At 32.5% G+C, this 22,954-nt stretch overlaps 2 protein-coding genes across 3 annotated transcripts in view; both read left to right on the top strand.

Moving 5' to 3' along the window:
- The first annotated feature begins 1,482 nt into the window (after nt 1-1,482).
- On the top strand, nt 1,483-13,281 carry Sec10 (Exocyst complex component Sec10). Its single transcript, XM_068762941.1, has 14 exons — nt 1,483-1,734; nt 1,807-1,938; nt 2,175-2,282; nt 2,840-3,037; nt 3,211-3,459; nt 3,983-4,200; nt 4,628-4,855; nt 6,055-6,214; nt 6,285-6,428; nt 7,319-7,407; nt 7,582-7,771; nt 9,281-9,437; nt 9,748-9,920; nt 13,102-13,281. Exons 1-14 carry the CDS (start codon nt 1,702-1,704, stop codon nt 13,195-13,197), a joined length of 2,175 nt encoding a protein of 724 aa, XP_068619042.1. The 5' UTR covers nt 1,483-1,701; the 3' UTR covers nt 13,198-13,281.
- Nucleotides 13,282-18,130: 4,849 nt separating this feature from the next.
- pnt (pointed) overlaps nt 18,131-22,954 on the top strand; it is a 177,420-nt gene continuing 172,596 nt past the window's right edge. For both annotated transcript variants that reach the window (XM_068763072.1, XM_068763071.1), the window contains exon 1: nt 18,131-18,278. The gene's annotated coding sequence lies outside the window, so the exon portion shown is untranslated. The remainder of the gene's footprint in view (nt 18,279-22,954) is intronic.

Below are 22,954 nucleotides of genomic sequence, written 5' to 3'. Positions count from 1 at the left end.
TAAAATTTGTACCTAAATCATAAAGAAATTGTAGATAGGAGTTTTGACCTTTATTTCTAAGTAGTTAAGGTCTACTCAAAGGTCCACTCCTCAATTTCTGTTCAAGGAGTTTGCCGACAGAGAGCCACCGCCGACTGCTATGCACACACACAGTCTGTCAAGAAAGCCATGAAAAGAAATAAAGTGTTGCCATATTTAACTTTAGGACAAAAATGTCAGTCAGTTTTACAAAGATAGTGGTGCCTTATAAATTTTCATGACTTTCTTGACTGTATGATCATCATGTTGTCGAGTGGACTGTGTAAGATTAGCCAGTTTTTTTTATTACTTTTTAGAAAAAGTCGGGTACCTAATAATCTAATTTTATAACAGCTCATTACATTTTAGTTATTTACTAATGTTTGGCATATTTGGTACGAGTACCTTTATATTGAATCCAAATTTGTACATTTTTTTACAATACTGGCAACACTGACATGTCCGCACGCAACACGCTATGAATGTGTGTGTGTGGTGTGGAGTAGGCGAGCTGGCAACGTTGCATCTTGACGTCTCTCCGCGTGAGAAGTGCAAGTGTGTGGGTTTGGTTTTAAACCGAATGAAACTGATTGATAAATCTTTTCAAAATAACCAATATAGTTAACTAGGTAATAGTTTTTCAACTTAGCTAGGTAATCTCTACGCTTGGAATAGATAATGTGTTTGTATTTAAGAAAAACATAGTCGTCAACACTAAACGTTTAAAATCGAAAAAAATGGGTTTTTTCGGTTTTAAACGGTTTTTTTCGTTTTAAACCTATTGGTTTAATTCGTTTTAAACCGGCCTTACATCTATAAGCGGGGCTATGTCTTCATAAGGCGTGCAAGTCACAATTGTAATTGACTAAATGTGAAGCTCCTAAAAAACACGCTACGCGTAAAATATGAACTAAATGTAGGTATTTATATTCTCGTTGAACGAAAATGTTTGCCACAATCTCTGTGTTGATAGTTTTTTAGACACACCTCATGTCGTTTTTCGAAAAACACACCAAATCACAGATTAAACAGGAGTAAATCAGCATAGGTGCTAGACAACGCATTACATCTTATTAGCATGTAATCGCATCATAACCTGGTTATCGCTTGTTAGTGACTTGTTTTAAATAATTGTTTTAACTAATTATCCAGATTTTTTTGGGTATTTAATCTGTGCGGCAAATACAATATACTCAAGATATGGACTTCATAAACATATTAAAAGACAGTTACTACTGTTTGTATTTTGATGTTCTTCTATATCACGAAGATGTCATATTAATAAATAAGTTATAAATTTAATGTTCCTTAGCCAAACTTTATATTTACACTTGAATTTTTTTTTATTGTCGTTGATGTCAAACCTGATTGTTTATAACTATGAAATTTTACAATTTGTCCTAAATTATTTTACATATATTATTATGTAAACTACAAAAAACCATTATTAATTAATTGAGAATATCTCTCAAAAATACTTTAAACCTTTGTAACAACGTACCACCGAAATAAATGAACCTGTCATTATTACTTCGACATTGACATATCGGACGTTATACGATTAGAAAATGACGAAAAATCTGTTAATCTAACAAAACATTAAACTGGGCGGTACAGAGTTTTTACTTTAACTTTATTGTGCAAATATATAAAAGTAAGGTAAATATATAAAAGGCCTTCAAAATGATGAACCAGTACTTAAAAGAGTTGGAACAAGTAAGTTATATTAAATTTATTGGTATTCGTTTTGTGTTAGAATTGTAATATAATTCATTATGCATACTTTAGGATCCGTTTGATCCAGACGAGTTTGTCGAGAGAATGGTGCGAAGAAGTATGCAAGAATCTCGACTCCAAGATGATCAGTTTGACCCAGAAATGATCCATGATATATTTACACAAGCCATACAAGATTTAAAGGTAAATAAAGACTTTCTTGTTTGAAGAAAACCACTTAAAATTAGAATATTTTTCTTCCTTAACTATGTATTACAGTTTTTATAATTGATTTTCTATATTTAGCCTATTTTAATAGTTGTTGTTTAAATGTAATTTTAACTATTTACTAATAATGTTTAATGTGATATTTTAAATTCTTTTTCAAAAATGGTTAAATAGGTGGTTGTACAGTTATTTAAGGGATGATATACTTCTAGGTATTGCAAGAAAGACAAGAAAGAAAATGTTCAAGACTAGAGCAGGCTGTACAAGAGGAGGAAAAACTTTATGGTGCCAAGCTCTCTGAAATTATGGATCAACATTCTGTAATATTAATAATTGCTTGAAATATTAAATTTAAATTTTATGGAAAAATATATAGAACATATTTTAAATAAAACTTAATGTCCAGGTAAGGAAAGGACCAATATTTAGCCACTTCCACACATGCAGTCATAGTCGTGCAACAAAGTGCATCACCCACAACTACCACCATTAAATCACTCAACACGTGTTTCACCCCTCCATGGGGCATCTTCAGAAGTTATGTTACACCGATTAGTGCCAAACACAGAGTGTTTGTTATTCGCATTGTTTGCTGCATGTGCATTTATCAGCGGGCAGGCGAGTGGTGCACTTTTTGCATGACTACAACTGCATGTTCAGAAGTGGCTAAATATTGGTCCTTTTCTTATTTAGGATGGACTTCCGCAAAATAATGCCTGATTCCATTAAATAGTTAATATCCAGATTATGAGACTTCTGTGCATATTGGTGGAATTTTTATGCTGGGCTATTTTGCCTTTACTTATTACATTTATTTTTAACTATTCTCTATTATAAGGTCTTTCTATGTTAAATCAATTTTATTTATTGTTTTCAGCATTGTGTAAATGTATTTAGTTCATTGGATGAGCGTATGTCACGTTGTGGGGGTAAAGCACTTGAGGTCGGTGAAAAGCTTGGTGCTGCAAGAGCACCAAGAGCAAGATCTGCAGCAGCACGAGATCTGTTATCACATTTGGCTAATTTTCTCAGCCCTGGACCTGTACTTACAGATCTTTTTAATGATCCTAATAAGGTTAAGTTAATATTTCTTTATACAATTATTGTTTTTAACTAATAATTACAATTATGAGTTCACATGATGGTTGTACATGATAGTTATTTTAAGCAATACAGTTAGCTTAATAATTTTTTTTATAAAAAAACATGTTATGATGACATATTTCAATTTAAGTAATTCAATTATAGCTTAATGAAGCAGCAGATGTCATACAAAAATTGTACACTATTGCACAAGAGCTGCCTCCAGATAAATTTGAAGTTGCAAAGAAAAAGATTGAAGCGAAATATGATGAAATAGAAAGAAATCTTATTGAAGAATTTGTTAAAGCACAAAACCAAGGTAACTTGGCAAAGATGAAGACTATTGCCAACATTATGACCAATTTTAAGGGCTATTCACAATGTGTTGATGCATTTATTGAGACTAGTCAAATGGTAAGTTATATCTGAATAATATTGTACTATTGTTATTAAAGAAGATATGTTAAAAATACATAAAACATTGTACTGTCCTAAAATGAAATGACTTATAATTTCATTATAATATAACTTTGTTTAAAAAATATATTTTATTAATTGTTTTTATAATGTTATTGAAATTATCTCATCTTTATGTCTTTCAGTCGTAGAATGTCCATTAATGGCCTCCCCCTAGAGATTTGTGACTGATTGATAGCAACCTGTTTGATTATAAAACTAATTGATTATCAAAAATTAATTATACATCTTCCACTTTGGAATATCAAGACCACAGCAGCCATCAAATTTCAGTATACTTTTTTATCCAACCTACTGAGCTGTCTTTTTGTATTTCTTATTGCTGATTCAATCTTGTAGAGAAATTCCGTGTATAGCACTCTATAGTTTATTGATATATTCTGTATCTATTTCGAAATTTCTTTACTACATCCATATAAAATAATATCTAACATATATATTTATTTGTATGTGTTCACAGAATACCTTACTTGGTAAAGATATATTCTCAGCGGTGTTACCTTTATGTAAGAAGAATTATACTATCATAAGCAATGTATTCCCAAATCCTGACCAAGTTATGAGCAAGTTTGTTCTTAATATTTTTCACCTAAAGTTGCAAAAATATATACAGACGAAATTAGCTGACAAAAATGACATTGAGAAATATTTACGAAATCTTTATGATATGTATACAAGGTATGTAATAAACACAAATTAGACATTCTGATGTTGGTATACTGTGCAAAACATTTTTGCAAATGTTTAGTTACATATAGGTCGGGACACCAATACTAATTCCATTTGTTAATTTGTTTATTATTGACTGGTATAATTCATCTCCATAATTTCTTACCTAAAAATTACTGTAGCTATAATTTATTTGATGTTTGATAATAAGTTGTTAGTAGGTTATAAGTAAAAAAAAAGATTTCTCTTAATTGAAATAAAATATGATAAATAGTATCTATGTTCTGTACTGGTTTCTTAAGGAATTTAAGATATAGTAGAAATAATATTTTAAATGAAATATTTGGAAAGTAAAATTATTACAGTTGAACTAAATGAAATATTAACTTGGATTTTTAAAGCATTTTGGGCAATGTGTAATATACGATTTTTACAGCACACAGAAAGTTTGCGACGAGTTAGTGTCAGCTGGACTAGTTTCTGCCGATGGTAATATTTCAACAGGCGACTTAAGAAGAGATGCTCTTGTTAATGGTGCCATGGCGGGTGCAAATGACGGTTATGCAGCATTAGAGAAGCGACGTCTGAAAGCTGTACTTTCTAATGCACTTAATATGTATTATAATGAGAAACAACATGTTAAAAAGCAAATTCAAGGAGGAGGGTAATAGATATTTATAATCTTAAAAAACTTTAGAAAGTAGTAAACATTTTTGCAACTGTCCAAGAAGAATCTTTGTCAGCCACCATTGCTAAATAAATTGCTATTAAAATAATGTAACTTAGACCAAATTCATTAACACCTCAGGCGCCATATGTATTTTTTTGTCACATAGTGTCTAGAACACTGTACCACTGTGTGTAGTAACACTGTGTATGTATTTAATTAAAAGTATACACATCTTTCTATTTAGTATGCACTGTGCATCCTTTAGGAATATGTTTTCTATACATCTATTGCACAAAAGTAAATCATAACTTGTTTACTCCTAATCAAATCACTTAATTGAACTGTAACAATAGATAAAAAATATAAGAAAAAACATAAGTCAGAATTCATGCCTCCTCATATTTTCTTCCAAAATGCGTTCTTGAGTACTATAACAAAAAAAAGGGTTTTTAACTGTGTTTCTTTTCGGATACACATGGCCTGGAAGGTATTAATTTCAAATGAACTTTTTAGGCTATGCATATCTAAATGTCACACAGATAAAAAACAAAGAAATAATGTGGGGTAGGGGTGAAAAACAATTTATTATGTAATTAAACGATTATTATGTGTAATTTTTTTTTCAAACAGTCATTAAGGCTGGTTTTTTTGTATGGCTTGGCTATCGGTCCTCTGCTCTCCCCTATTGTATTTATGGGACAGGGCATTACAATCTTATTTATAATATTCTTAATTAAATTACTTATTCAATTTCACAATTAAAAAACTTGCTTATTTACATAAGTTTCTGTTTTGTTAATTTTTGCTTTATTTATTTCACATTGGTGTTTTAATTTTTCTCCTGGTGAGGTGCTGAAGATGTTAATGAACAATATAACAAAGCTTTTACATTGTCAATTAGAATAAATTGCTCAACTGCAACAGTTGCACAGGAGTTTTTATTTTACTATTGTTGTTAATATATGTCTTAGGCTAATTTATTAGGCACTATTAGGCTTGATAATACAATATTGCAAATGATGTTATAAAATAGTTGTCAATGTGTATTTGTAATAATAAAATTTAGCTTTTAAAAAGTAATGGTAATGCTCATTTGTGATAAATCCGTAAATGATAATTTTAAATGTAATTATTTGTTCTTCAATCAAAATAGATAGCAAATTTCGTAGTGTAAAAAAATAACATGATTTTAGATTTCAAGAGCTCCGGCGTGACTTGCAAGCTGTGATTGGTACACGTGCCAATATAAACATAGCGCAGATCGAGAACTACGGCGGTGAAACATTTCTGAGTGACCAACTTGTTGAGAAGATGTTGAATGATGCTAAAACATCCTTTTTAAGATGTAAGACGGTAAGTAAACTAAAGTATACTCTATCCAATAGACTAGTTGATAGTAAATATCTCTTTGTTTCAATTACAGCTCTGTAGCAGCAATGAACTGCCAAGTACAGCAGTTGCTCTCCTTGATGTGTTAATACAACAGCTGTTGATTGAGCATGTTGACTATGCTTTGGATGTTGGGCTACAATCTATACCCATTGCTGAAAACAAGTCACCACCTCAGGTAATATTATATAAGAAATCACCCTTGACGGTATTTTTGTGCTAGAAATATAGTGACTCGTATATGTCATTTAAGATAATAAATATCAATTATTTTTAGCTTATTGCTATTACTACAGGGTTCTATAGAGGTCCCTTGTTAATTTTGTGAGTTTATTAAAGTTTAGTTTAATGCTAGTATAAGCATATAAATGTATAAATATAAACTATTGGTGTGCCTAATTAAATAGTTTAGTATTGTCATAACACATTAGAAAGCTGTGTTCACAATGACCACTTGAAGAAATGTGTTTTGTAAATGTTCATTTATCACTTTTTAACATGCAAAAACATTGTAACTTTTATTCTGTTGATCTATTTTTGTAATAATTCTGGCACGCCTTATTTTTTTGATAATATTTGAAATAACAACCACACAAAGGATATCTTTAAAATGAAAGTCTCAAAAATACATTATTAATTGAAATAAACCAATTAATTACTTGTTGTGTAAACATGCTATGAAATTGCGTTAGTGCTTTTTGCTTAAGATCTGTGTTTAATAGTAGATATAAAATAAAGCTTTCACTAATTTATTCACTAATAATCTATAACATTGGCCAGTTAGATGGCATCATTAATATAAAATCGTATATAAGATATCGGTGATTGTTATTCTGGGACATATCACAATTCTTGTCAATAGTAATTTTTTAACTTTTTCGCAACTTAATATATCTTAGACCCCCAGCACACATATCTAGTGAATAAAATAGGTACCCATTATTGTATATATATATATATATATATATATGTATGTATGTATATATATGTATATATTTATATATATGTGTATATGTATATTAAATCAATGTCTATGATATACTTAATATTATTATGTGTTTATTACAGATTTACTTCTTTGAAATTGTAAACCAAACCAACAAAATTGTTAAGATGTTTGGCGAGGATTTTCAAGAATCAGTATTACCATGTTTAAGGTACATAATTTTATTGCTTCTTTTGTTTGTTGATTTATTATTGTTAGTGATAAGAGAGACAATTACATGCAATTGTTTATGTTGATGTTTGGATTCTGTACAGTTAATCTTTTATTGCAAAAATTGGCGTGTGGTATATGCCCACAAAATTACATGATTAATTACATGTTACAGTTCTACTTCAAAACAAAGTGAATGCGTTCAAAAGAAGACGGCAGTGATGGAGCAGTTGGAAAATAAGCTGGACGCGGGACTGGAGAGGTCCATTGCAGCTATAGTAGGCTGGGTGAAGTTACACCTGCAAATTGAGCAGAAGAAAACCGACTTCAAGCCTGAAGGCGATATCGACACTATTGCCTCACCTGTAAGTTACACAATAATGTTATAAACAATGAAACAAAATATGTATTCTTTTTAATAGGCTTTCAAAACGTCAGGACATTGATATAACGTAAATTTAAATATGTATTTATATTGTCAGGTTCGTTATGTTGATTCTATCAAGTAGACCCCGATTGTTAATCTTTTAACACAAATTTTATATTTTTATTTCTGTTAAGATAAAGGTGTTTGTATAAGAAAAAATAATTCTGTCTGACACTAAACTTGGTTCTTCAAACTATGTATACATTAATGACATTTTGAGAAGATGAATGTGAATGTATCTTTATTTAGTTATAATGGACAATAAGTTGTACATTTTGTATTATCTTTTAAAATTGCGAAGTTCGAGGGCTCCCGAGGAAGCCTCAACTCGCGCCTTTTACTATTTTATAAAATTGGATCAGTCATCATTCCTTTAGGCACGGTATAGCGGTTTCGGTAACACTAGTATTATTAAATTTGAATAACCCCATGTGGAGTCGTAATATGATTCTATTTTATGACACTTCTTGATTTTAAGTATTTATTTAATTTTTGTTAGTTTGTAGAATATTGAATGCAAACTGTTTAATTTGGTTATAAAAATATAGAGGCGAATTCATAAGTTACATATGTATCGAAAGAGATTAGTTCCTTTAATAATTCAATTTTGTATTGTGCCGCGCTCATTTAATGTCGGTAAAGCAATGGTTGTTTAGCCTTTACACTTCATAGATGGCGCTGTTAATAATGATGTTATGCGTCCATTGCGGTGGCCGGTTGGTAAAGCAGTTGGTATTTGAGATGTTAGTGATAATTTAAAATATTGCAGGAAAATCTTTAAAAGGAGTCGACAATTTAAATAATAAACTTTAAATGTTGTTTTTTTAGGTTGGTTAATGGTGTAAAAATTGTGAGATTATTATTATGTTAAATATTTTTTTTTTAAATAAATCTCTGTTTTCAGAACAACGCATCATTGTTTATATGAAGCACATACATACATAGTCGAGAGAAATTGTTTTATACGTATTATATTGAATATTGAAGTTTGGTTTTTTATAATAAAGTTATGATAATAGTTCCTTTTGTTAAAATATAAGAAACTATTTCAAAGTCTACCTATGCACATGTGCAGTTTGTCAAATCACTTGCACACAGTGTAGTTATGTCTCACTTGCTCATTCACATAATGATTTTTATTATTTATACATATACTATATGCCCTAAGATAACTTTTGAATTTTATAGTATAGTCATTGAAATATGCGATCTATGGATATTATACTTTATAATTTAACTAATGTTCTAGTCTTTATCACGTGTAGAGCTACTGAAACCGCTGTGCCGCGCCTAAGATATGTGTGCGGCGGGACGAGGGGAGTATCGGCCGCTTTTTCCTCGACCCCCACCTCGATAGATTTTCCTAAGGCGCGGTACAGTGGTTTCGGTAGCAATATAATAATTATTTTTTTGATACAAATGAACCTTTAATATGCAATTTACACAGGCCTGTTTAGCAGTAGTTTCATACTTAAACACCGTCATGGATAAAATTTACGCGAATCTCGAGGGAGACAATCTACATGCAGTCTCTTTAGAATTGGCCGTCCGTTTGCACAGAGTTATATACGAACATCTGCAAAACTTCCAGTTTAATTCTGCAGGTGAGCATAATTTCAAATTATGAAGGAGAAAATGTAGTGTGATAAATAATATTATTTTTAGCTGATATATATGCATTTAATAAATATTTCTCTGTGATAATTATTCCGTAGAAATCTTAGATATCTTGTTATAATAGAAATATATGTTATGGGTGTTGAAAACAGATCGACACCCCTCCAGTATGCCCCAAGCTCATAAACGGTGGTCATTTGGTTGGTTACAACGCGTTTTATGTCGCCTTATTGTGCTGTTTTCTGTATTGTTTAAGGAAAAATTCTTTGAGCTTTGATCTAAAAAGAGTTTTTGCAGGCGCCATGATAGCTATCTGCGATGTTAAGGAGTACCGATCGGCTGCTTGCGGACGCTCGGGGCGTTCGGCTCCTGCTCCCGCGCATGCCTTGTTTGACGCACTCCACGCTCTGTGCAATCTACTGCTTGTGAAGCCAGAGAACCTGCATCAAGTATGCGAAGGTGAAACCTTGGTAAGTAATACTGATGCAGGTCAACCAAACCGACAACACTTCAAGCTTTTTATCATCATCATGTGGGCGGGTAAACGCACACTGCAAGGCATGGGCCGCCACCAAAAATCGCCTCAATAACGGGTCTTGCGCTACGCGTCCAGTGACTTGCCGCTACCTTGACTATGTCGTCGCCCAACTAGTGAACGCCACGCAACATTTACCAGCTCTACATTACTGGTTGTTATACCTTTTATAAAATTAGTTACTCCTTTGTGGGTAACTGTGTACTGCAATACGCTCCCATGCGTCTCTGAATTATCATGTGATGAATTAAAAAAATTTATTAAACAAAAACTAAAAAAAATATCGTAGTGTAAGGGAGATAAGTGATTGTAAAACTTGAGGATGATAACTTTATTACGGTATTCGGTGTAAAAGTGACTATTTATACATGCTAAAATCGGAATAAATTTTACTATTAATTTGCGATAATATTATCCATTTTGATAACTTTGTATACAACGCGAAAAGTGTCATCATTATTTAAGGTGATAATCAAAATAAAGCATTCACCTAATAGTTAGCGATAATCCGTTTCCATAATAGTCGAATATTTTTTTTTTAATATTATATCCTATGCAAGTTAATGTGTGCATTCATAACTTTAAGGACAATATCACGTCTTAAAGTTATTTTATTCAAGAAGAGGACAAGTTCATCTCATTGTGTAATGATTAAATAAATCGTCACTGCAATTTATTCGCCAGACAGAGTTAATTTAACGCTCTCTCTAAACCGTACTTTTGTATGGAAATGAAATGTTTAAATAATTACAGGAAGCGTCTACAAATATAAAAAAATTAAAGATTCGTTGTCACTCGATTACTTTATAAAAGGTGTTGTGTGATTGGTGGAAAGAGATATTTTAGTCAATTCATATCTAGTCTTTTCAGTTTATGATAAATTCCTCCTAAATTGTTGTTACGATTCGCGAGGTCGTAACAAGCTTTATTATATAATCTAAAAATTCATTAACTGATTCGTAGACAATTTATTGAATTAAGAATAATATTTTGAAATTTTGTTTCATAGCATTTATTTTGGTTCTACCTCAACGAGTTGTTCTAATGATAGGTTAAAGAACGGTCTTAACACCCGTTAGTGGTAGAGTAAACGGAGATAATCAACATAAGATTAAGAAAACGCGTCCACACCGTGCAAACTACAGATGTAGACTGATTGTTGCCTATTTGTGTAAACGCATTCTCTTGTTATCTTTAATCTGAATAAACTGCACATTTTCTAGTATATTCTCCCTAAAAATAATATAAGATCTCTCTAATATTTTCCTTGACATATGGACCAGAAATTAATGTCGTTTCTGCGCATGCGTTTGGTAGCTCATTACGTACTTGGCAGATGTTGCATACTAGATTGCAAAAGGTTGTTGAGTTGAGTTTTCTATTTCGTACACTGCATTATGTTAATAAAAAATAAAGGGATTAAATTTTCGGTGTAATGTTTTGTTTTAAACGACATTTTTTTACGATTTTTTTTAAATTGTTTATTCAAATAGACATTTACTTGCGCTTTTAAATCGTCGATTATTTTAATATTATAAGTAGTAAGCAGTCACAGGTTTGATACACTAATCTGTTCAGAAGAGCCGGCCAGAAACTCAACAGTTGCTCTTTTAAATGAAATTAAATATTTTACATGTGTACATTATAATATCAACCATTGTAAAAGATTCAACAAACCAAGTTAACTTATTACCAAAATCTAAAACTTAATTTTTGAATGCTATAATAAGATTTATTTAATAGTATCCTTTTAACTTTAGATTTAAAACTAAGGAAAGCAAGGTCAAGATATCTCGTGGAACTTTATTATACTACCGTACATTAGACCCATGAAGTTTAGGGCATATTTGTTAACTTTGTGAAGACGAATTTTAGACATTACGAGTATATTTTCATTTCTTGTATTTATCATATGTCTGTCGCAATTTTTCATGTAAGATTTTAAATTTTGACGCATAAGTAACATGTCACTAAAAATGTAATCAATCTAATACCACGTTTAATAGGCAATTAATTGTAAAAAACTACTAAAAAGGTACTTAATTTTTTTTATCTTATCCGATTGATTTAATTGCTAGATTTACAATTTGTCTTGATGTTAAGTGATGACGAAGTTTTGAACAATGTTCTTGCGTAGTATGTAGTAGTAAAGTCAACGTGGACAGAATATGAATGAATGTTTTTATATACCTTTGTATAAAATTTTATATAATACAAAAACATAAGATATATTTGTCACTTAGGTTTAAAACTATGGGTCGTTATATATATATATATATATATATATATATATATATACACACACACACATATATATATATATATTATACATTAGCGAAAGTTTCATGTGGTATCCTATTATTTTTATAGTTTCGTTTTAAAAATGAATGATTATTTTGGTACAGAAATATCTCAGGGCTATTTATCCAAAGTTCTGACACATTAGTTGTTTTGTCTTTTTTAAATTGAACTGTTGGTACTTTGCTATATATATAATAGATTGTAATTTGGTAGTCTGCGATAATAGCAACCGATCAACCTGTTCTTCAGGTTTTTTTCATTTATGAATTGTAATATTAAACGCATGAGTGACTGCCCAAGTCGTGGTTTTCTCTTGGGGGCCCTTGCGCCTGGTCATTCCAAGCAGCGTCTGCCTAATCGAGCTTAGTGTTCTCCCAATTCAGGCTTTACCTTAAGTTCCTAAAGAGAACTCCCTAAAGCTTAGTTACAGTAATGAAGTTAGGCACCTTTAAAACTTTAGGGCTAATAAAATAGTACCCTAGGTATATCTATATAATAGTATCCTATATCTATAATGTTACCAAAACTGTTGTACCGCACCTTAAGTATGCGCGCGGGGAGTACAAGGTATTTTTTCCTCAGCCCCCATCCTGCCGCGTTTTTCAATGGGGCGGTACAGCGGTTTCGGTAACGCTAATACAAGAATCCGAAAATAAGCTCCATAGAGAGTCTGAAAAGGATATACGGCGTCAGTGTTCTGCCACCTACGCCTTATAATTCTGGTGAAAAAAAAACAAGATAATAGTCATTAAAATAAAACATATTGAAATGTATTGAGATAAATAAAATAATTGTTGTAATGCTTTGTTTTGCAGGCGGAACTGGATCAATCGATACTGCACAACTTCATACAGTTACGTTCCGACTACAAAAGTCATAAGTTATCCAGTTTCCTCAAAGGACTGTCGTAATATATCAAAGACAATAAATCTTCATTTATCTTCACACAATGCGTTGTTACTGTTTATGTAAATAAGATTAAATTATAATAAAGCGTAAAGACCATTACTGTTTTTTTTTTATTTTATTCGTATCTTCAATTGTATTCAAGTAAATTGTATATTGTATTATAATATAATTGCTTTTACCATATACGTGGTTGCCTAATGAGGCGACAGTGAGGAATGAATGTCGTTAGAGAAAACATTAAATTGTTTTTATCTTTGTCTGTAAATAAAAAAATCTACCTAAATTTTAGATTGCAGATAAATATTAAATTTATTTTTTTATTCTCTAAATTTAAGAGTCCCAATGTCCGCCACCCAGTGGGAGCTGCAGCTTTTTCTAAAGCGGTAGTGGGTATAAGTCAAAATAGCTTTATTGCATGAGATCATAACAATGATTTATAATTATCACCTTAAAATTAAGTTAGCTATTTTGTAACGCTTCATCCACTGACAAGAACTAAGAAGATACTTTGAAGTTTGTCATTTTTTAATGATTGTATAATTTTTTTTTTCACTTTAAAATAGAACAGTTTGTGTGGAAATTCATAACATTTTTTTCGTGAACATACTCTGAAATAGAGCATGTGGCTTTGGCAGAGCCTGTACTTATAGATTTGTTGAATTTGCTAAGAGATAAATTTACGCGAATGGTAGTTTTTTATTGGTTATAGGCAAAGAATATTAATTTTTTGAGACTGATAATGCTGAACAGTTCAAGGTGGTATGTCACCGATATTAATTCGATGTGGAAAGTCTGAGACAGCTAAAATAGCCTTCGTTTTGCAGTGAAAATGTGCGCCTGGGTCTTGCTGGCGTTAAACTTGATATATATATCCTTGCCCCAATCGGATACAAGGACAAGTTTATGCGATCAACTAGTTTTTAAAAAAATCGTATAAACTCACTTATGTGAGTAACCTTATGTCGTGTATTAGCGACAAATTTATTTTTACATAAGATTACGTTAGTGGACATCTCTATTTTTCTTAAATTTTCAAGAATTCATATGTTGATACATTAATTACAGATGATGGGCATCATGAAATACTTTTAATTTAATGAAAGAAAAAGTGTAGTATGCATTAAGTATAAATGAATTGATTAGCTTTAGAACTGTCATTTAAGAAGAGCCTTCAGAAATACTACTGTGGGCAATGGCAATGACAATGCGTCATAGTATATATATATATATATATATATATATACTATATATATATATATACTACGTACAGAGTTGTCCAACACTCTACGCACCACATCTCTCTACGTCGACATTCGGGAACGAAGAAATAAGGGTGCCTTAACCACTTTTTTCGCTTTCCTTAACCCTATTCTTGCAATTCCTTGACATAAACTATATTTAAACCACTGTCTTACTCACAAATCCTTTTTCTATTCGTCCAAACCGTTTAACTATGGAATGAAATTCTTTTCGGAATTACAGAGTGAGCAAATCATTATATTTTCTAACAGAACGTTCGACATTTATTGGCGGAAGATTGACGTCATTTTGTTTACTTTTATATTACATCTAATACCAACCTTTTTAATCGCAATTAAAAAAGGTGGTATTACATGTTAATTAAAATTTATGTTAGAGTTAGTTTATATGCGATGTATCAATCTCTTTTCTGTCTTGACATTTACAGCCTCCTGTTTATCTCTACGTCACTCCAGATAGAACCTATAAAGTGTCAAGTCCATCGATGCTTGGTATTAGTAAAAGGTGTAAGTGAATACATAAGTCTATACAAGTCGGTAAGTAAAGACGTCATTTACACGATCAATCATGTTTCGACAAAAATACGGAAATATTTAACAGGTTTTTTTCATGAGCAAGTGAACCGGGGCAGCGCAAATAAAGGCATAGAAGTTGTTGCGATCTTGAAATCATTACTTTCGGCTTTTACGAGTATCCGTTGAAAAGTATTTTTGAAAAAGATTTCGTTATAATAAAATATACATTTTAGGAAAAGGGATTGAATAAATAAAAGAGTTAGTAGTAAAAAGGCAACCGTTTGGTGGGATGGATGGAAACTGACTGTGCGGAATGTTTGCGTTAACAAGGGACTAGGAAACGTTGACTGCGTGAGAGTGAAATTTGTAAATAGATAGGATTCATCCTAGATGTAACAGGGCGCCTTCGTGTCGGAATGCTTTGCGAGTATTATTGAAGAATGACAATCCAAGCCGTTCCTTAGAGGTTTTGAGTTAGGTATTTAGGACTTGAATGCACGGAATCTGCAAATGCCACTTGAGCACCAGTGTAAGTCCGATGAAAAATATTTCGAAATCAATACCTTAAAAGACAGAGGTCTTTGGACAGAGATTCATAATCGTGTGTAACTGGTAGGTAAAGGAATCATCAGTATTTAGTATTACACATTTTTATAAACCTCTAGTTAATTAGAGCTCTCTCTCTCTCTCTCTCTCTCTCTCTCTCTCTGCTTAGAGAGAATTTTAATTAATTTATGTTTATTAATAGATAATATGGACAGCGCAAAACCAGACAGTCATGATGATGATGAATAGATAGTAGCCAGACATTCTCATTTTCCGTGGTGGTACCGACACATAGAATAATCCCCACCTTCTGCCCATGATGCTGTCGTAAGAACCGATTAAGGGTAGGATATTCCCGGACGATTGGCAAAAGCGTTTTCTGAATATATTTGAAATAAAGTAACTGAGCTCGCCATCCAGCATACCTAGTGGTGCGAGAATTAGAAAACATCCCTAACAGCTTCTCTCGCTACTCTCTCCATTTTATCGTTGGACGTCCATCCAAAAGTTCCTGAAATCCTACGACTGGGATGATAATAATACCATATTAAGTAGAGAAAATGTCTTTGCGTAGATAGTTAGTATACATTTGTAATGTCTGTTGCAGGCCTTTTTGTGTCTGGCTTGTTTTGATGACATTAAAAAGGTTACATATTCAAATTCAAGTTAGAAAAATTTGTTTCGAGCTATTTTTCATTTGTCATTGTATTGTATTATTCTTTTTCATTTCTATTTCATTGTATTGTTCTCAAAATGAATGGATCTTATGAAGAAAACCGATACATTTTAAAACTTTACTTCAAAAATAATAAATACAGCACAAGCCACCAAAACTAACTGTGATGTTTATAGACTTAATGCTGTATGAAAAAAGTTGGTTTAGCGCTTTCAATCACGGAATTTTGTAGTCAAAGATGTATCTCGCTTTGTTTACGGGACTGCGTTGATGAGATTATTGCTTAAAAGAGCAGTTGTTTTTCATCATGAATCTAGACGATACTCATTTTAGCTTCTCGTCAAAAATTAAGAAAACTTGGCTGGGATGTGATAACGCATCCACCATATAGCCCTAACCTTGTCCTAATAGATTTCCACGTATTTAAGTCTCTTCAGGATCCTGCGTCAGAGTCAGGTTAATATTAAGAGATGACTGATAAAACTACTTATTGCTAAAACTATTTATTTTTTGATCACCCGTTCCAATTTCTAGAGCATCTTGTAGGTAGTACTGTAAGATGGAAAAAGTAATCGATCATAATGGCGTATATATTTATATTACAGTTAAATAGAAGTAAACTTGTAAAATATAGATGTCCATGTTTATGACACCAAAACCCGTGCGGTGTGTACTTTTCCGTCCATGACGATTAAACAAATTTTAATGTATAAAATTCTGCGATAAGAAAATGTGTGATCTCTAAAAAAATGTGCAATTCACAGGAAATATCTTCAATAGGTATAATGTATATATATATGACTTTACATGTATATATATTTTTTGGTTAGCAGGTTCCGAGTATGCGTGGGACATACCGCAGAGGAAGCTTAGAATAAAACCTCTTTGGATTCTTGTCTCGGGCCAACTGCGCTAATACCACAATACTACTTTTACACTGGATTAATATATAAACTGAGCGTTTGTTCGTACACTTTCATTACTCACTGCGCGTCCGTAGTTCTGCGCATAAAGCTTTTTTGTATAACTTAGAGACTGTGAATGAAATGCGGATTCTTTCATGCGATGGATTTTATAGACTGTCGATTAATTTGACAGTGACATTTTGCTCCGGCTGTAAAGAACAAAGATGTCCGAGAAAAAAAGGTCCTTTTTAGCGCGTTTTCGATGCGTGCACTAAAGTTTATTGTGGTCCAGGACGACACTTATATGACGGTCCTTCTTTGCCCATGATACTGAATTGACTTTTAGAGAAATGGGATTTGGAAGAGATCAGTTGCGCTTCGAGAAGAATATTGCCGCACTTTTGCTGAAACTAATTTCGATTCACGATTTCCCGAACAATTATCTTATAACGCTGGCATATTTCTGTAAGCATTTGGTAATAGTCTGGCGACGACAGAAATATAGTTACAGGTGTCTTTTGCAAATAGGGCTAACTGTAAATCTTTGACGCGTGGTATACGGTTGGTATAGTGCGTGAATAGAACGAGCCCCAGAAACGATTCTTGGGGCTCGCCTGCCGTGACTTGCTGTGGACAGGTTAATACCTGTCCACAGCAAGTCACGGCTCACACAACTCTCTCGACGCGGTACAGAAATGTCCGATTGCCCATACGAGACAGCCGCAGATACCAGAATCACATAACTTGTGTACAAGTCAGACTGTTGAACGGTTTGACTCTACATAGTTATACTTTTTAAATATAGCAGATATTCTTTTATAGAAGAATTGAATTGTGTAAGCGATTTGCCTCTCTATCTTCCAATATCACTATATATTAGAGCTTCTTGTCTTATCAGTGGTATCTATACGACTTGGCTTCACTACGTCCATTCATAAGTCCTCCCCACCGCCGTCGCTATTTGAATGAACGTCGGTGTGTGGGTGCGGCGCTAACGCAGCGGTGGCCGTCTAACTTCAGTGTCGATCGCGCCGGCCGGCAGTTCATACATCTCCTGCGCCGTCATCCAATTGTTCCCAAAACAGTGTTATGCCAAAAAGTTCAGTGTGACCCACTCGGCTATTTATATTACAGTGCTGTGCCCATACCGCTAATCTGGATAATATCATTAAAATCGAGAGGTAAGCTCGTTGCCTGAAATGTTTATTTTCATTCAATCCCCAACGCCTACGCTCGGAGCTATGTCGCGATTTGTTAGCGACGAATTTCCATGTTATAAGTTCATTCATTGGACGTTAAGGCTTATTTATATTATTATCGTCGTACGTGTGATATGAATGGGCGATTAAAAAGGTCTCGTAATGAGTTGTTTGATCTGCGGTTGATTCATTGTCGACCGTGGCGGTTGTGTTCGTTGGGAGTTCTTTAGTCGGTCGCTCGGTGCGTTATCTAGGTGAGCCCGGCTGCGTCCGTTCCATTTCGAGTGGTGTTTTTATCCCGGCTCTACCTGAGCTGTGAGTCGACTCGTTCCTAACGATCGCGGTCGTATATAAAGCAGACTGCGCGTTTCTGATGGAAACTTCATGTAAACGAACTGGTATCGACCTAATTTCGTACGTTCGCGTTCGATTATTAATTGAATTGTGGATATTTAATGAGAAAGTATTGATAAGGAAGTATTAAATCGATTACTTTACAATTGTGTTTACTCTTCATGGTAAAAACAAAGCTAAAGAATCAATCGGTAAAATGTAACGATTGTCGATACAGAACAAAGCGATCAAAGTAACAAGCGACCTATCTAAAATGTTACCTATCTTGATGGGGCACTATATGTATCGTTATCACAGACGTATCAGGATTAATCGCGTTCACTGCGACTTATTGTTATACACCCTTATTTCTAGTATATTTAGAAATATAAAAAACAAACTTAATTCTGACTCATAGGTGAAAAAGTGTATATTCATTATTACAAAGAATCAATATCTAACATGTCATAACAATTTTATCGTTAAATAATGTTAACATTCAATTTATTTTTGATTGGTTGTTGGCGCTGAAATTAGCGAGTGTTTTCATATGTAATGGATTTCGAGTTTAAAATAATAGAATCCAAGTACAGAATTTGCTTTTGACAAGCTGTTCGGCGAATAATGTAATCGAAGACTAGGTATTTTATTGTAGAAGCGTATTCTAAAATGTTAGACGAAATGGGTCAACTTCTTTCACCAAACGTTCAACGTGCAAACATAATCTGAATTTCCATAGTTTCAAAGTCAGTCTAGATATTATGATTAAGCGTGTAACTTAATACCAGATCCATTGTGCTGTGAGTTTGGCATTTTGTTTTTTTTTACAGTTTCTTCGGTTTTCAGATGCGAATTCCTTGACACCAATATGGTCTGCTTTTTTATTAAATCATGTCGGGTGAAGGAATGGTCCTTGAACAGCTTATTGGAAATAGTTCTTGAAACATTGTGGTGATATTTATCATCGTGATGTCAGCCTATAGCCGTCCACTGCAAACTATAGGTTAAAGTTCGTCTAAATTCGATCTTGCGGAACCCTCATCCGGCGACTTCTCATGGCCTTGTGCTTATCGTCTATTCACCTAAAGGGTTGGCTCCCTAAGCTGCATCTACCAGTTCATGGTCACACACGAAAAACTTTCTTTGGTTTCAATCAGTGCGAATACGGCATACACTTGCAATGGAATTGCATGATTTTGCGATGGAATTTTCTCGGATCTATTCTTGTTACACATAGACAATAGGTCGACCAAAAATACATGTCCATATCGTTTACTGATAGTAAAATGTATTTTAATACAATTAACCCGAATTTTAAAATTTTCCATCCCATGTTATCATTACATATTTTATTATTTCTGATAATAGTTTATTTTTGGATATGGTGTACTATATACAAAATGACAGTCAATACATTCACCCCATTAAAGCTTTTAACCTTATAAACGATCATTCTGTGTATAGAAGCCACATCTAAAATTTTAATAATATTATTGAATTCATCTTTATCATCCCCGCTCCCTTATCATTTGATTACTCAGCGTCAATACGAAACAACGCTTCGTCGTAATGTATAAAAGTCTATTTCAATAATTATTTTGCAGTAACTTGTTTTCTATTTTATTCCAAACAATTTTTCTTTTGTAATATAACACTGGCCTTTCTATCTGCTTCTATGAAAATAATAATTTGTTGTTGAGATCAAATCTGAAATGAAGAAATTCGTCGACAAACAAAAGCTACCCGACCTAAACCTTCGGTTTGACAAGTTTAAGTGGCCACATAGGAAACAGCACACAAAACAGATGTCAAGAGTGGAGACCGCGGATCGACAAGCTAAGAGTAAGACATCCATTCACAAGGTGGACAAACGGACGTTAAGATTGTTAGAAATCGCTGGATGAAGGTCCCTTCCTAATGATCATATTTAGAATCTATCGGAAATCTAGGTATCGAAGAATCAATAGAATCTAGGAATCGAAGGTCTATCGGTGGACAACCTAACCTTTGAAATTGTGATGGTCATAATTAGGCCTGCTCACACTGTTATAACTTGATTTTTTGCTAAAAACACGACATTACACGTTTAACTATGTTTACAATTGACGTATTAATATAAAAAAAGTTTTCACACTGTACGTACAGTATCAGAGTGCTAATTAAAGTTATCTTAATTTTAATAAAACTACTGATTACTTACCTACGAGCACTAAAAATATTACACAGATGATGTGTATGTGGTGATGACTACAGGAGGTTATGCCCCAGCAGCCATCTATTGTACGTACTATGTGACCTGCCCATTGTCACTTCAATCTGTTATTTCGCCGGACTATGTCGGCTATTCTCTTTCGTCTGCAGATCTCCCTCTTCCTGACTCCTGACTCGATCTCGTAGATAAAGAAAAAAAAATAACGCCCGAAGTGATTACATGATTTAAAAACTATTAATTATTACGATACATATTTACTTTTCGAACACATTGCTTGCAGTCTCATGTAATGGAAAATTATCCAATAATAAAATCAAGTTCGATTATAACTGTTGATCCAGAGATCCGGTTCTCTAGGGCACACTTGACTCAAAAGGCAACGTTTCAAGTGACAGCACAAGCCGTGCTGAAACCCGGTGAAAGCTAAAAATGTAAACAGGTATTTAGGTTCTAAGGGAGACCTATTTACAACAGTGGACGTGTTACAGCTAAAATGATGATGATCATGAAATAGAATTTTATAACGACAAAATATCTAATATTTATCAATTTGCAATGATATGGCAGCGTAATAAAATCAAACATTGCGCCACTCTTTTATAGGTAACTATGTACAATAGATACATTTAATGTCTTTGAATTATCATCTAATAAATATAAGTTCATTTAATAAAAACTTATAAAAAAATTCTATCATAGTGTGAAAAATGTTTAAGTAATAAAAAGCCTGAGAACGATTTACTTTATAAAGGGTAAAGTAAAAGTGACAACAAACAAAATACAGTTAGGTGTTTGTGAAATCTCAGATCAGGACGCGTTTGGAACTCTTGGAGCTTTAAACTGAAGAATGCTTATTAAGAGAGCACAATCTGATTCTAGTTTCTGCAAAATTATGTTCTTGCATTCTTCTCATGACGTATTCAAGCGATTACTGTAAAAAATCCTACATAGGTGGAAAATAAGATAAATAAATGTGAAACCTTTTTAATCAAAAGATATAGTATTTTTTATTTAAAGTAAAGATATAGTATTAAAAGTAAGATTTTATCAACCATCTAGTTATTTCATTTCTACAATCTAAATTATTGCAATTTTAATTTTTTTAGTAAAAATATCACAATCTAGGAAAAAGCGGCTCAAGACATTTCTAACCATTTTTGGCAAAGTTAATATGGTTTACATTTTTCATACTTATTATTAATAGGAACGTATAGCTTACGCTCTTTACGGTGTTGCAACCTAAATACCAGCTTAGTTATATTTATTAATTAACTATCTCAAACTAAAGCATTTTGATTAATCCGTTACTATATCCTACAATAAAAATCAATTACAAGAAAAATTTAGTTGAATTGTAAATAAAATTAAAACTGCATAACGTATAAGACGTATGGTTTCGAAAGTCATTAGGTAAGTAATTTAATTCGTTAAATGGTTTTAAAACAAAATCATGTATACCTCCATTAATATTAATATTTTTGTCTATGTAAAATCAACATTTACTGTTGGACGTAGAGGTGACTACCTTCTTTGACGGCTTCTTATACTCTCGGTATTAAAAAAGTTTATTAATTATTAAATAATCCTGTAAAAGAAACTGATTTAGTCCTATAACGAATTCGTTTTTGCGCTTAGATTCTTTAAATCTTTTATCACGTTATTACAATATTGTATTAAGAAAAAAATTTTAATTTCTTTGGTTGTAAAAATGATATTGTTTAGTTAAAAAAAGAGAAAATTATTATTCAGATACCATTTCATGCGCTATTATTTTTAATATAGTATTAATTCATATTATTACGTTTACATAAAAATATTGTTTTGATATTTAAATAAATATCGTGCCTATATTGTACTATACATTGTATGTAATTTAATATGTTTATTAAAAATAAAAAAGTGACCGACATAGCCTAACGGATTGGTAAGTTGAACACAAAACAAATAGCCGCTGAGGCGTCAAAGTCGTCGGAAAATGCTTGATGCGGCCTGCTTCCATTCAAAATCTATGTCCACCCTAGCGAGTGCTACGGCCAAAATTATAATTAAAATATAATCTTTCATGTACCAACAATAAAAATTAGAAACGCGACACAAATTAAGCGATGTCAAA

Source organism: Battus philenor, unplaced genomic scaffold, assembly GCF_028537555.1.
Source record: "Battus philenor isolate CCGP_79_NKW_IND1 unplaced genomic scaffold, ilBatPhil1.0.hap1 SCAF_17, whole genome shotgun sequence".
Lineage (NCBI taxonomy): Eukaryota > Metazoa > Arthropoda > Insecta > Lepidoptera > Papilionidae > Battus > Battus philenor.
This window is presented reverse-complemented; position numbering and strand designations above follow the sequence as displayed.

Coding starts and splice junctions, on each gene's coding strand:
- Sec10 (XM_068762941.1), top strand. CDS start 1,702: ATGATGAACCAGTACTTAAAAGAGTTGGAACAA. Junction 3,038..3,210: donor TTTTTAATGATCCTAATAAG/GTTAAGTTAATA, acceptor ATTCAATTATAG/CTTAATGAAGCAGCAGATGT. Junction 9,438..9,747: donor CTTCCAGTTTAATTCTGCAG/GTGAGCATAATT, acceptor GAGTTTTTGCAG/GCGCCATGATAGCTATCTGC.